Source organism: Sinocyclocheilus grahami, unplaced genomic scaffold (genome assembly GCF_001515645.1).
Source record: "Sinocyclocheilus grahami isolate Dianchi unplaced genomic scaffold, SAMN03320097.WGS_v1.1 scaffold476.1, whole genome shotgun sequence".
In the NCBI taxonomy this organism is placed as follows: domain Eukaryota; kingdom Metazoa; phylum Chordata; class Actinopteri; order Cypriniformes; family Cyprinidae; genus Sinocyclocheilus; species Sinocyclocheilus grahami.
The window spans coordinates 1,125,249-1,140,715 of record NW_015505655.1 but is presented as its reverse complement, the minus strand read 5'-3'; the positions used below and the strand labels follow the sequence as shown (position 1 = coordinate 1,140,715).

Genomic DNA, 15,467 nt, shown 5'->3' with positions numbered 1-15,467 from the left:
GGCGCAGTACATTTTTCTCTAACCTTTTTCAATTTGATGGGGGCAACAGCTTCTAATGTATTAGAGAAGATAGTGCCCATGTTGCTAGTCATTTCGTCTAGTTTATGTGTATTTATGGGTACACAGAGCAGTTGAGATAAATCAGGCAGTTTATTTGTGAATCTGTCTTTGGTGGCTGGAACAATAGTTCTGCCCGGACGATAACGTGGAGCCATATAGTTAATATCGGTAATACGCAGCATGCACGATACAAGTTAACTTTGAGGTACGATAACTATATCAGTATGTGTACTTACACTGTGGTTACATACTACGTACACATCTAGTTACTATGTAAGTACACAGGTATTAGGGCCACTAAATATAAAGTGGGACCAACAATTTAACTTTTGGAACCCTCTTTTGGAACTTTCTATTTTGGATATGTTCTTTATTGCCATTATCCACGAAGAGCCTTTCCATTGCAGGTATTTAGGTTTTTATAGTGGAAAAAGGTTCTTTAGGTGATGTTCTTCACACTAAAAAAATGGTTCTTTTAAGAACTGTTCACTGAACTGTAGAACTAAAAATGGTTCTTCTGCACTGCAAAGTCATTATTCGTACTTTCTACAAGCTTCTTTCTTTGCTGAACTTTAAATTGTGCAAAAACTATTGAAGCACCCTTATTGTTTAAGAAGCAGTCCACTTAAATCCTCTAACCTCAATAGAATTGCATCTGAATTTGTCATTAAAGACCGCGAGCAAGTAAGCTCTAGTTAGCAGTGGTGGAAACAGCGTGATGAAATCCCAGCTCTACACAATCAACCCGTCAGCCACCATTTTCCACACCGCCTGCCAGTCAGCAGATGGATCTGTGGGTGAGCAGCGCTCTCCTTGGACCTCCATATGCACAAATGCAGCCCAATTGACAGCGTAAGCCGTTTTATTTACGATAATAAGGTCACATGCACGCCCGACTCTCACACAAACACGGAGCGTGCGCGAAAGCGATTTCCATCCGAGTTTATTATAGTAAAGTGTTGCTAGGCCAACTGTCACGGAGAATGGCGAAACGCTCATAAATCACTCCGTGATTGGCTGATGGGAACCAAATGGCTGCGGCGCTGGTGACACTGAGCTCATGCGCCGGCCTCGCTGCGGTTAACCAGCACACATACACACACACATGCTGACCTCAGCCAGCACTACACATGGGTGTGGATGCATGGCTCATTCACCCTTTTTGCCCCCACACACAAAATACATATTGAAAGCCCATATGCACAGCGAAAACAAATACGTTTGTATATTTGTATGCAGCATCGCACACACACACCATAAATCACTCCGTGATTGGCTGATGGGAACCAAATGGCTGCGGCGCTGGTGACACTGAGCTCATGCGCCGGCCTCGCTGCGGTTAACCAGCACACATATACACACACATGCTGACCTCAGCCAGCACTACACATGGGTGTGGATGCATGGCTCATTCACCCTTTTTGCCCCCACACACAAAATACATATTGAAAGCCCATATGCACAGCGAAAACAAATACGTTTGTATATTTGTATGCAGCATCGCACACACACACAAACACACACACACACACACTTAAGTATGACATAAAGCATTTTTAGTGTCCTCATTAAGTTTTAGCTGGGATTGGAGTGCTGGGTTGGAGTTAACCATAAGTACGGGGTAGCCTGTTATTCCTTCGAGACGGAGAACATATGCCAACCGATGACTGTAATTATATGCTCCCGGCCCTTTTATGACAGTTGAGCCCAGTTTATTTTGTGTGTGTGTGTGTTTGACAGGTGCAGATGAGTAAATATGGGGATTTTTTTCCCCAGTATAATTTGTCGATGTAGTGTGTTTTCATTTCTGGCCTCTCTTTTTTTCCACTCCAGGGCACTTGAGTTTCCAGGACTGCTTCGTGACGTCAGGCGTATGGAACGTGGCGGAGTTGGTCCGTGTGACACAGAGTAAGTCACATGAGCAGCATCTTTCTGATCAACAGCCGAAAAGATCAAAATTTTTTTGGAACTAAAAAGGCTTTTATTATTATTATAAATCCTAAAAATTATAACAGTAATACAAATAAAAAGCCCCAAAAAACTAGAAATAAAACAACATATGTATAAATATTGCTGCATTTTCAGCATCATTACTCCAGTCTTCAGTGTCACATGATCCTTCATAAATCATTCTATATGTTATCAATGTCGATTGCTTCATACTGTTGTGGAAACCATTATACATTTTGTTTCAGGATTCTTTGATGAATAGAAAGTTCAAAAGAACAGCATTTATTTGAAATAAAAATCTGTCATTTTTGATCAATTCAATGCATCCTTGCTGAATAAAGGTATTACTACTTTATATATAAAACACTTATTTTCTTCCAAAAATAATATATATATATATATATATATTTTTTTTTTTTAAGTAAGAGAATAATAACTAAAAAGACTTTTATGTACTTGTGTTACCTTCAATGATTTCTATTATGCTTAAATCTGACGTGAAGAAAAGTTTTATTATGTTGTCATGAGAACAAAGATGGATGATGGGATTGATTAATCTGACTTCTCTCTGTCTGCATCTAATTCAGCACCAGTTGCCACAGCAACCGGACCCAACTTCTCTCTGGCCGACCTTGACAGTCCAGGATATTACAACATCAACCTGGGTCGCCGTTCCATTACGTCCACGCCATCGACCAGGTACACACACACACACACACACACAGACACAGAGACAGACAGACAGACACAGACAGACAGCTCACTTTCCTTTCATTCTACTCTAGAAAATCTGTCATTTTTGATCAATTCAATGCATCCTTGCTGAATAAAGGTATTACTACTTTATATATAAAACACTTATTTTCTTCCAAAAATAATATATATATATATATATATATTTTTTTTTTTTAAGTAAGAGAATAATAACTAAAAAGACTTTTATGTACTTGTGTTACCTTCAATGATTTCTATTATGCTTAAATCTGACGTGAAGAAAAGTTTTATTATGTTGTCATGAGAACAAAGATGGATGATGGGATTGATTAATCTGACTTCTCTCTGTCTGCATCTAATTCAGCACCAGTTGCCACAGCAACCGGACCCAACTTCTCTCTGGCCGACCTTGACAGTCCAGGATATTACAACATCAACCTGGGTCGCCGTTCCATTACGTCCACGCCAACGACCAGGTACACACACACACACACACACACACACAGACACAGAGACAGACAGACAGACACAGACAGACAGCTCACTTTCCTTTCATTCTATGCTAGGATTTTTTTTTACATTTTTGATGCAAATGAAAGTGGGCTTTTTTCTAAAATATAAATATAAAATAATAAAATATTATTGACATATAATTCTGGTAAATTTCATGATTTCTTATCATTCTTTAGAAAGCAAAATGAAACAATAATAATGTCAAAATATGTACTACTTTTTTCTTTTCTTTTCTTATTTAATTTAATTTCACATTTTTACACAATTTTTCTATGGACCCACTAGCAATCTTTTCCATCCCCAGATTGAAACCCCCTACTCTCAAGACTTTATTATATTTATTTTTTTTTAGCTGTTGTTTCCTACAGCTCATTTTCAGGGGCATTTCTTTTTCTTTTCTTTTTTCATTTTATGAAAGATTTATTTTTTCCAAAACATTTAAATTGCACTGTCTTACTTTTATGTAAAATGTATTTCAATTACTAAATAAAATGATATTAATAATACAATTTATTTAATACATTTGCATATGCATAATTAGATTTTTCAATACTAATAAACTCTTGCATGTCTTAAACAGCTTTACAAATCAATCTAGTCTCTAGTTTAGTAGTTTAATGCATGTTGGTAGCACTCACGTTCTTGCCTTCCTCTTTGTCTGTATATATTTCTGTCTATCTTTTATCTTACCCTTTTGCTTTCCTCTTTGTATATATTTCTGTCTATCTTTTCCTGCCCTTTTCTCTGCCTCTCACCTGTTTGATTGCTGTCCTTTTTGTCTCTTTACCTCTCTCCTCCTGTCCCTTCTTTCTCTCTCGCCTTGTCGTCATGTTTCAAACGCTGCAGGACTGAGATGGAGTTTTATGCCAGTCTCCCGCGGAGGTACTCCACACTTCCTGTAGTCTGATTCACTTCAAGCTCTGCTGTCTTACTCTGCTGTCTTTGCTCATCTAATGTCTCATTCTGCTAAGATAACATGTGCTCTTGAAACAATGATGATTTTGAGTTGACTGTTTTAAAGCAAATTTCTATTGTAATGCTTTATAAAGTAATAATTATTATAAGTATTTAAAGGAATAGTTTAGACAAAAATTAAAATTAGCTGAAAATGTACTCAGGCCATCCAAGATGTAGATGAATTGGTTTATTGGAACAGATTTGGAGAAATGTAGCATTGCATCACTTGCTCACCAATGGATCCTCTGCAGTGAATGGGTGCCGTCAGAATGAGAGCCCAAACAGCTGATAAAAACATCACAATAATGCACAAGTAATCCACACCACTCCAGTCCAACAGTTAACATCTTGTGAAGAGAAACGCTGCATGTTTGTAAGAAACAAATCCATCAAGATATTTTTAGCTTTAAACCATTGTTTCCGGGTAAAATACAAGTGCTCTATCCATAATATATTGCTTTCTCAAGGGAAAGAGTTGTATTGTCTGAATCAGAAGAGAGATATGCACAGATCAAGCACCGTTTACAAGTAAAAACAGTCCAAACCAGTTTTACACCAATATATCAGTGGATTTTGATGTGAGAGGACAACAGGAGATGGACTTTTTGACTGGATGAAGTGTTATTATGGATTATGGACTGCTATTTTGGTCAGAAGTGACAATGATGGATTTGTTTCCTACAAACACGCAGCTTCTCACTTCACAACATGTTAACTGATGGTCTGGAGTCATGTGGATTACTTGTGGATTATTGTGATGTTTTTATCAGCTGTTTGGACTCTCATTCTGACGGCACCCATTCACTGCAGAGGATCCACTGGTGAGCAAGTGATGTAATGCTACATTTCTCCAAATCTGCTCTGATGAAGAAACAAACTCATCTACGTCTTGGATGGCCTGAGGGTGAGAAAATATTCAGAAAATGTTTGGGTGAACTGTTCCTTTGAAACATTCCCATTTTGAGGTCAAGAAAATCAGTCAAGAAAAGTTCAAATCTTTAAATGCAAATTATGAGAGGACAACAGGAGATGGACTTTTTGACTGGATGAAGTGTTATTATGGATTATGGACTGCTATTTTGGTCAGAAGTGACAATGATGGATTTGTTTCCTACAAACACGCAGCTTCTCACTTCACAACATGTTAACTGATGGTCTGGAGTCATGTGGATTACTTGTGGATTATTGTGATGTTTTTATCAGCTGTTTGGACTCTCATTCTGACGGCACCCATTCACTGCAGAGGATCCACTGGTGAGCAAGTGATGTAATGCTACATTTCTCCAAATCTGCTCTGATGAAGAAACAAACTCATCTACGTCTTGGATGGCCTGAGAGTGAGAAAATATTCAGAAAATGTTTGGGTGAACTGTTCCTTTGAAACATTCCCATTTTGAGGTCAAGAAAATCAGTCAAGAAAAGTTCAAATCTTTAAATGCAAATTTAAAAAATCTTTTAATATAACTAATATTTATGTAAATGATATTGCATCATTACTATTTGGGAATTTTCAGCTGTTTCTCAGTACACAACATGCAAACCTTCTAGCTGTCACATTAAATAAAATCCCCCCTAACCTTCTCTCTTCTTTTCTCTTTCAGCTCCAACAAGCGTAAATCCATTGATGACAGTGAGATGGAGAGCCCGGTGGACGATGTCTTCTATTCGGGCCGTTCTCCTGCCCCGGGAGCATCCCAGCCCAGCGGCTGGCCCAATGATGTTGATGCAGGTACAGCCGCTTTACCCAGCAGCCCTCTGGCTCTTCACACACTCTGCTTGACCTCCACTCATCTAGACCACTGCTGTTGAAAAAAATATTTGTTTATATTGTGCTGCACCAATCAAAATCGACATAGTGTAGTCAGAGTTAGCGCCATACTTGTGCTGACAAAGAGACTTTGAGGGATAGACGTTTAATGTTAAACATGCTGCATGATTGTCCCTCAAAGGCTTGTTTTTTGTTTTCGTCAAATGAAATATGTCGTCTACTCTGACTAACCTCTGAACCTATAATCAGATCCAATTGGGACTCATGTTTGAGTCGTTTATGCACTGAATAAGTGGACACAAGGGCTGTGTGAAGGGCCAGACTGTTCCTTCATTTTATCCATCAACCCATTAATCGCTCTCTTTTGCTCCCTCTCTCTCGTTTTTCTCCTCTGTGCTTGCCCACCATCTTCTCATACCTCAGTAGACGGGGGCAAACATTGAATAGTCTTGCGATTGGATAGCTAGAATCATGTGCATGTTAATTGATCTGTTAGTTGAGCTTGTTTGGGGCTCAGCTGACTAAAAATCTTAAAAGCACTTAAAATCGCTCTTAATTCATGCGTGCATGTGATGATCTTCACAGAATTAGGGCTAAAGAAATATTTTATATGTAATGTTTTATAGTTTAAACTGAAATGTTATTTATAAAAGGCCGTAAGCACTAAAGAATACAAGTTTGATTAGGCATTTTGAGTTTATCAACTCAAAACAGAGACAAAAGGGAAGAAAATGAAATTCTTTGTAAAATTTCGACACGTTTTTTTTTAATTGCATTTTACCATATAAACTAGACCGTTTTACCATATCAACATACTTTTTGAGTAGTTCTACCTTAAATCATCTCCTTTCCTCTTTATAGTGCTGCTTTTTAATAATCAAGACCTTTATTTGTATTATTCTTTACTGATTTATTTTGTTGTTGTTTTTTTTCTTCTTGTTTTGACTGTCCATAAGAAAAATGTACTATGGTAACCATATTGTCTGCCAAAATATCATGGGATTGGACTTAATTCAATTGGTGCAAGAAGCTTTTTTGATGACAGTGATGGAAAATCCAAATTTACCTCATGATTGTAGTCGTTTTTTTTTTTGTGGAAACTATGGTTACTATGGTATCTTTTTTTTTGTAAGTGTGAAAAGGCAGCTTTATTGTTTTGTTGCATGGGCAGAATGTGGTGATGAAATTCATTGAGCAGTGCTGCTGTCACATGTAACTGTATCCTCACACCAGACACTTAAACATGCACCATTCCCTCAATAAATCAAAGCAGCAAATAGTTAAACATTTTCCTGTACTCACACCACAAAATCAAAACTCTGACGCATTAGATTTGATACCCAAAATGCATTGGCTGCACCCCATTTTGCATACTTGTTGTGGACAAAATTATCGGAGAAATCTTCACAAATGCATACTTATCTTTCACAAATGCACTTGATATATACCATCTAGTATGCTAATTGAAATTCGCTTTTAGAGTGCATACTATTTAAAATGAATAGTATGTAAATTCACACTCCTTTTTAGTCTGCATACCACTTAATATAAATAGTATGCATATTCACACTCCTTTTTAGCTTGCATACTACTTAATATAGATAGTATGCGTATTGACACTAATTTTTAGCTTGCATATTAGTTCATATGGATGGTATACAAATTGTGATACTTGTTAGCTTGCATACTAATTAGTATGGATAGTGTGTAAATTGTGACACTCATTATCTTGCATACTACTTAGTATGCAAATTGACACTTATTTTGTCTTGCATACTACTTAGTATGGATAGTATGTGAATTGACAATCATTTTCACTTGTATACTACTTAGTATGCAGATTGACACCAATTTTAAGCTTGTATACTAAGTATGCATAGTATGTGAATTTTAACACTTGTTTTTCGCTTGCATAGTACTTAGTATGGATAGTATTGAATTGACACTCATTTTTCACTTGCGTACTACTTAATATGGATGGTATGCCAGTTGTGACACAGTCATTTTTTTTATTGCATAGTACTTAGTATGGATAGTATGTGAATTGTGATGCAGCCAATGCTCATTTGATATTCTGCCGCAGCCCTCATAGTTTAGCTGCTGATTGGATGGTTTGTGGGATGTGTGTGTCATTCACCTCTACTGTTTTGGTGCACTTAGTATGGGTTGATTCTGGGAGATAGTGAGCAATACTGTCTTTGACCTCATGCATATGATGTTTTCTTAAGTGTAAATAGTGATTATGTATTGATAATGATTTAACAATCATCCCAAATTTTCCCATCTCTCCAATTTACCTCAATCTCTCCCCCTCTTTGTCATTGTTAACGCTATTATTTTCCCCTGTTTGGGTTTTTCAGTGCAACACCATTTGGCCAGTATGCAGGAGAGGAAGATAAAACACGAAACCGATGGCGTGCAGTTTCCTTACCATGGTTAGACCACATTACCCTCATATTATAATGCACACAAGTGTATTGAAATGTGTCTCTTATCTCTGTCTCTCTGCTGCATCACACATCTCAGCTCTTCTCTCTGATTTGCTGTTTTTTCCGGTGCTCGGAGGTGGCGGGTGTTTTGAGGCCTGTGAATGTGCTTTCATTTTGTTTTGTGTGTCAGAAGTCTCTCCGTACATCCATTGTTTGTGTTAGATTCTGATATAGGATCCCTATGGACCGAAGCAGAAGTCCAAATCCTGATTTCCACAGCATTCCCAAAACATAAACACTTACAGACATGGCTATTGTGTTGCGTACAACAGCGGGTCTTTCCCGATATTTACTCAGTGTTTTTGTTGGTTTCTTTTTCATGCAGGATTTATTGTAATTAGTGTGTGCTTAAAGGGCTTTACATGCTATAAGCAATATCTCAGCTGTTTATTCAGCACGCCTGTGAGATTTCAAACCAGTATATGCTGTAACGTCTGAAATATACTCAATGCAAGGATGCAAATGCAAACACAAGCTCAATATCACGCCTCATTGCGTTCCACAAGTTGTTAGAACGCAATTCATAGCATGACACCGCAGATGCATCTCTTACAGTCAGTTTTCTTTTTTAGCTCAGCTATTGTCAGGCCAGCACAACGGTTTAAGAGAAGCAAGCAAGTTAGTTTAACTGTTGAAATTATAATTTTTTTGATTTACTTTACTAATAGACTTTCCTAGTCTTTTTGTACAAAATTTGTCAGTGCACAGTATTCCTAAGAAATAAAGGAGTAATAAAATGAAGTATTATGTATATATATTTGAATATAATATGTACTGTATATTTTGTATGCATTAATTTTATAATATTATTTAAACATTATTTTATTATTACTATTACTATACTAATAATATCTTGTTATATATACTTATTATGAAATAATAATAATAATTATTATTATAATTATTATACATTATAAACATACATTATTTATATATTATTACATTATTATTTATAATATATTCTGTAATATAACAATATAATTAAGCATATATATATATATATATATATATATATTCTGTAATATAATATATTTAGAATATACATATTACATAAAATATATAATATACATATATTATATTAATATAATGTAACAGTAATATTAATATTATTAATAATAAAAATGCAATGGTGTATTATAATTTGGTGTATTTTATGGATTTATGCATTTATTATTTATTATATTTATGCATTTATTTTTTGTCAAAATGTTATTGTTGTTAGTAGTATAAAATATGTATATTTAATTTACATTTTATTATATTCTACAATATATTCTATATTATTATTATTAGTATAATTGTCATATTATATTACTATCATATATTTATTATATATTTTTATGTAATATGTGTATTTTATATACATTAATTTAAAATTTTAAAATGATCATTATATGATATTTATATTTTATGAATTTATTATTTATATTTATGCAATTGTTCAATGTGATTTTTAATGAAAGTATTATTGTTATTATTATTATTATTATTATTATGTCATGCAGAGACAAGACAATGTTTCACTATCCAATTATTTACCACTGGTAAATGAATAAAGACCTGCTTACGTTTTGTTATCTCGCTGCATATCCTGTTTCTCTCTGAAATCCATCAGACCGGGCATTTCACATTGACTTTAATGGCACAGACATTTGAAGGTAACTCAAACGAACCCCCTCGAGTACGCAAAAATAGATTATGCAGGAATAGCGACAGTAATGTAAGAATGCATGCTGTGTGTGTACAACGACAACTTGTGTACTTGCATAGGGTACGTTTCAGGCCCGAGGGTCCACCTACTTCTAATCACATTCACTGCCGCCCACGTCATGATCAACACACAGTCGCACAGATCTTAATCTAGGGAAACATGGGTAAATCCCACCAAAACAACGCCAGCATGCTCAGGTGCTCCTGATGTCATGGGAATACACAACAAACACACACACATATTTACACCCACCCCTGAACACTTGAAACACACACACACACACACACAGTCTGTGGAGCACCAGAGCTCTGCTCCAGATGGCTCCTCCATGTGTCGACAGCGTTGGGAGCTACTGGGTTACAGAAGACATCTGTTACGCCGATGAAGGCGGTGGTGGCGCTCCGAGCGCGTGTGTGAGTGTGAACCGCGCTACGCTCCAAAGGTGATTCACTACCTGAATGAGGCTCTGGCAACGCTGCAAGGTGACGGTGTCATTTATCATTAAATCTGGTGTCACCCGGCGTACACCAGCAGCCTGTGAACCCACTCGCCTTTCATTCATACGCCCCGATCGCTTTCTCTCGCCCTGGGCAGACACGAATATCATCCCCTCCTATCTCTCATTCTCCTGCACTCTCTTTCACCTTGTTAGACTGTGGCACGTTGTCTGTAAACATCTGTTTGTGACGGTTTTGTTGACGTTGAGAGGGTCAGACAGTGAACGGGGTTCCCACAGGCATGGAAACCCATGGAAAAATGACTGAAATTAATTAAAAAAATTTATTGATTAAAGTAATGAAAGTTTCCATTGTAATGATAACTTATTTAAAATAAATATATTTATTTGGAAAGCAGTTAGTCTTTTTGAATGTAAAATGACTAAAATTATTTTAAAAAATTGATTGATTAAAGTAATGAAAGTTTCCATTGTAATTATAACATGTTTAAAAACTATATATATATATATATATAGTTATATATATATATATATATAGTCTATAGGCAAGCAGTTAGTCTTTTTGAGTGCAAAATGACTGAAATTATAATTTATTTAAAAGATTGATTAAAGTAATGAAATTTTCCATTTAATTATAACATAATTGGCAGGGAATTGGACTTTTTGAATGTAAAAAGACTGTGAAATTATTTTGGGAAAATTGATTGACCACATCAGTCATAGAAATGTGTATTTTTGAATATATCTTGTTTTTTAAAATGCTCGAAAATATTTAATTGGCAAGTTATTTATTTTTAGAGTAAAATAAATGAAAAGTATTTTTTAACAGTCAGTCAACTGAAAAGGCTTTAACTTATTTAATTAGCAAGTAATTAGTCTTTTTTAGTGTAAAATGAATGTAAAAATATTTTTAAAAACCAATCACCTGAAAAATGCCATGATTTTTGTAGTGAATATACAATGATTAAATGCTTATTCAAATCTATTTAATTGGCATCAATCAAGTGAAAAAGTTCACAAGGAGAAAGGCTTGGGAACTCGAGTGTATTATTACTGTAATTTCATGGTAGAAGTGATCTGTACTTGGATTTGTGGCTTTCTGTGTGTCTTGTAGAGGTGGGACTTTCTGATGGTTGGACAGTGAATGTGTGTCTGTTCAAGAGAGTGTGTGTAGTGTGAGGAGGTGTTATATACTGTATGGCGTTTTTTGACAGGTCAAGGTTTGTTTGGCGGCCAGCTTGTTAGCGTGGCGAGACTGGAAGGGCACAGGAGCGTTTGATTGGCTGCCAGTCTGCCTGAGCTTCGGGACACAGAGAAATAACACATAACCCATGACTTTAACACACACACACACACACACACACACACAGGCTAATGTGTGCATGCAAAGTCATGGAAACTGTCAGCTGCAAAAAAACAGTGTGTGTTTGGTGGTGATTTTCAGCTCCTTGCAGAGATGCATATGTAGCATATGTAGTTTTGATGTAGCCACAACCTCACTTATCTTATAATATTAAGAATAATATTTATTTAGTAACACACATTTTTTGTGTATATATATATATATATTATACATAAATTATTATATTAAAATTAATATTAAAACATTAAGCCCTTTTTTTTCTTTACAAGAAACCACTTGAACCATTTGTTTAACTCTCCCACAATAACTCTACATAGATGCCATAGTAATGATTTATCTTGCGGTTTGTTTATTTAAAACAAAACTAATGCTCAGTGTCCTTGTATAAATATCACACTTTGTTGGATTGCACAACACTACTTTTTTCAGCAGACCGTGTTGCTTTTAAATTTGCCAATCTTTGCACTTTAAAATGCACTAAGAAAGAAATACCACACAATGTTTTTTTTAATCCATTTATCTGTAATTTGCAATTAATTTGTCAAAAAATTCTCTCTCTCTCTCTCTCTCTCTCTCTCTATATATATATATATATATATATATTAACTATTTCAGGGAGGCAGATATTTGTTCAAACGTGACATTAGCATAATTAGCATAATTGTTTCCCCCAAAACCAGCCACAAGATTTGATGGTAAACCCCTTTTCCCTTCCTTCCCGAGTCCTGACATGTTTGGCCGTGTTTCTGGGTCACTGGGTGAGCCCGGCGTATATTCAGGACAGCTGAAGCTAGCAGCCCTGCGGCCTCAGTTTGACATTTATAGGATCAGGACGACACATTAATGCGGCGTTATATATGAGAAGACCTTTCATTTCCCTCATCATTCTCACATCACGCTTCCCGCCTGTCCTCCTGTTTTTGGCGTGAGCGTTCGGACCTGCCACTGGAACAGAAGCGCCTGTGTTTGACTTTTTCCCCTCAGCGCTGAAAAGTCAAGTGAAAGCCTCTGATTTGGTTCCCCAGGTGAAGTTTAAGAGTGTCTGTATGTCAGAGTCTGTACACAGCTAGCATTTACGTTTATTTACTCATTTGCATTTGGTTTGTGAAGACATGTCGTCCTGTTAGTTTGGCATTACTAATGCGGTTTCTTGGGTATATTGAAATTCTGGAGTCAATCTGAACACACATTCACATAAAATAGACAAGTTATTAAACTAAATATGTTTACTCTGTGATGTTCGGTTTTAGCAGACTTTGTTTAGTTTGTTTTGCATTATGACGCTCTCAAGTGTTTGTATAGTACTCTCAAGTGTTTGTGTATTAAACTGTAGCGTATGCATTGATATATCACTAGTTGTTCTTTTTTTTTAATATATCCTAGGAAATTGACAACGTCTCTGTAACAACTGTGAGAAATAGTGGCAAATGCTGTTTGTTATGCATGTGACTTTCATGCTTTGACACTGTACTATTTCCTTTGAGATTTGGTGTTTTGAAAGAGACAGACAGACAGACATGAGTTACTATGGGATCTGCTGTCGTGGCATCTATTTTCCCGCTTACAGCTACGTAGAGACCCTTCCCGGCCCTGTCCCGACCCCTATCCCACTCTTTCCTGCACTCCACTGCTTCAAAGTAAAGCTCGCACCCTGGACCTGTCGGCGCTGCAAAAACACAGTCCTTAAGCAGTGTTTCACCTTGTTTTCCAGTATAATTATATTAACATCCTTAAAACAAGATGCATTTACTTGAATCAAAATAAGAAAAATCTTATTTACATTTAGTGAAGTTTATGCTTAATATATATTTTTGACAGTGGGGTAAGAAAAATGCATTTATTTTCCTTTTTATTTAAGTTTATTTTTGTACCTCATTGGCAAATACTTATTGTTAAATGTGTTTTTACTGGAAAATAAGGAATAAGGATTTGCACTGTGACTGGCTTCTCTATATTTCACAGGAAACAAAAAAGCCCTTACATTAGCTGTAGATTAAAAGATCAATTTTTTTGTATTATTATCAGCAAATTTGTAGAATTTTAGAAGCTGAGATGGATAAGATCATTTTTTTTAGATGAAGCTCAAGAAGCAAAAACCCTGTTTGATTAAATCCACATCTCTGTTCTGCCATTTTGTTGATCCCATTTTTACCAGGACTCTCGTCGCCTGGTTCTCTTAAGAAGTCGGGGAAATTCGATTTCAGCGCTCTGTCCGGCCATACGAGGTCTGCACGCATGCCGTTCAGCCATCACCCGCTGCCCATGCTGGCAGGTGTAAGACCAGGTGAGAGTTCAGAGCCCCCCCACCCCACCTCCCACATCCTTCCCCTTCCTGTCCTGCTCCCTCACGCCCCCTGGTGGGGTCGGATGTGGTGACGTTCGGGGAGAGGTGAGGTCGTGTTTACGCCACAGTTGGGTTGGGTGAAGGCGTTCGCCATTTGTCCCCCACCCCCCAACCCTCTTTCTCCTCTGTACCGAGGCTGATTTGTCTTTTTTGTCTGTCTGTCTGTCAATGTGATTGGTTGGTGATTGGTCTCTCCATTTCCGAATTTCATTCTCCCCCCCTAGAGGCGCCGTTTCACTGCCTAGATGCACGTGAGCTTGTAAGATGTTATTTTAAATGCTATACAGCAATGATCAAAGCACATATCCACTCTCCTTTAATGCAAGACTCACATGATTGGAAAACTGCATTTTCAAAGATGTTCTGAAGTATTTTATCATCTATTATTGATTAAACAAGATGAAAGAGAAGGAAAAATTGTAAATGTGCTGAAATTAGACCCCGCAACAAAATCTTGTCATCAAATCAGTGGCGCTTGTAGAAGTTTTTTTGTAGTAGGTTTTGTAGATGAATACACACTAATTTACCCATTATTCATTATTTCTTGTCAGACAGACAGAGAGACAGACAGATAGATAGATAGATAGATAGATAGATAGATAGATAGATAGATAGATAGATAGATAGATAGATAGATAGATAGATAGATAGATAGATGGATAGACGGACAGATAGATAGATGGCAGGATGGATAGATAGATAAATGGATAGACGGACAGATAGATAGATGGATGGACGGACGGACAGATAGATAGATAGATAGATAGATAGATAGATAGATAGATAGATAGATAGATAGATAGATAGATAGATAGATAGATAGATAGATAGATAGATAGATAGATAGATAGATAGATAGATAGATGGATGGATGGATAGATAGATAGACGGACAGATATATAGATAGATAGATAGATGGATGGATGGATGGATGGATGGATGGATGGATAGATAGATAGACGGACAGATAGATAGATAGACAGACAGACAGACAGACAGACAGACAGACAGACAGATAGATAGATAGATAGATAGATAGATAGACAGACAGACAGACAGACAGACAGACAGACAGACAGATAGATAGATAGATAGATAGATAGATAGACAGACAGACAGACAGACAGACAGACAGACAGAC

At 36.5% G+C, this 15,467-nt stretch overlaps 1 protein-coding gene across 1 annotated transcript in view; it reads left to right on the top strand.

Annotated features, from left to right (window-relative positions):
- Positions 1–15,467, top strand: part of nfixb (nuclear factor I/Xb) — a 191,136-nt gene that overhangs the window by 161,416 nt on the left and 14,253 nt on the right. The window contains exons 7-12 of the mRNA XM_016235917.1: positions 1,894–1,968; positions 2,598–2,709; positions 4,084–4,119; positions 5,796–5,923; positions 8,323–8,397; positions 14,138–14,266. Of these exons, the coding sequence (XP_016091403.1) occupies positions 1,894–1,968; positions 2,598–2,709; positions 4,084–4,119; positions 5,796–5,923; positions 8,323–8,397; positions 14,138–14,266 (555 nt within the window). The remainder of the gene's footprint in view (positions 1–1,893; positions 1,969–2,597; positions 2,710–4,083; positions 4,120–5,795; positions 5,924–8,322; positions 8,398–14,137; positions 14,267–15,467) is intronic.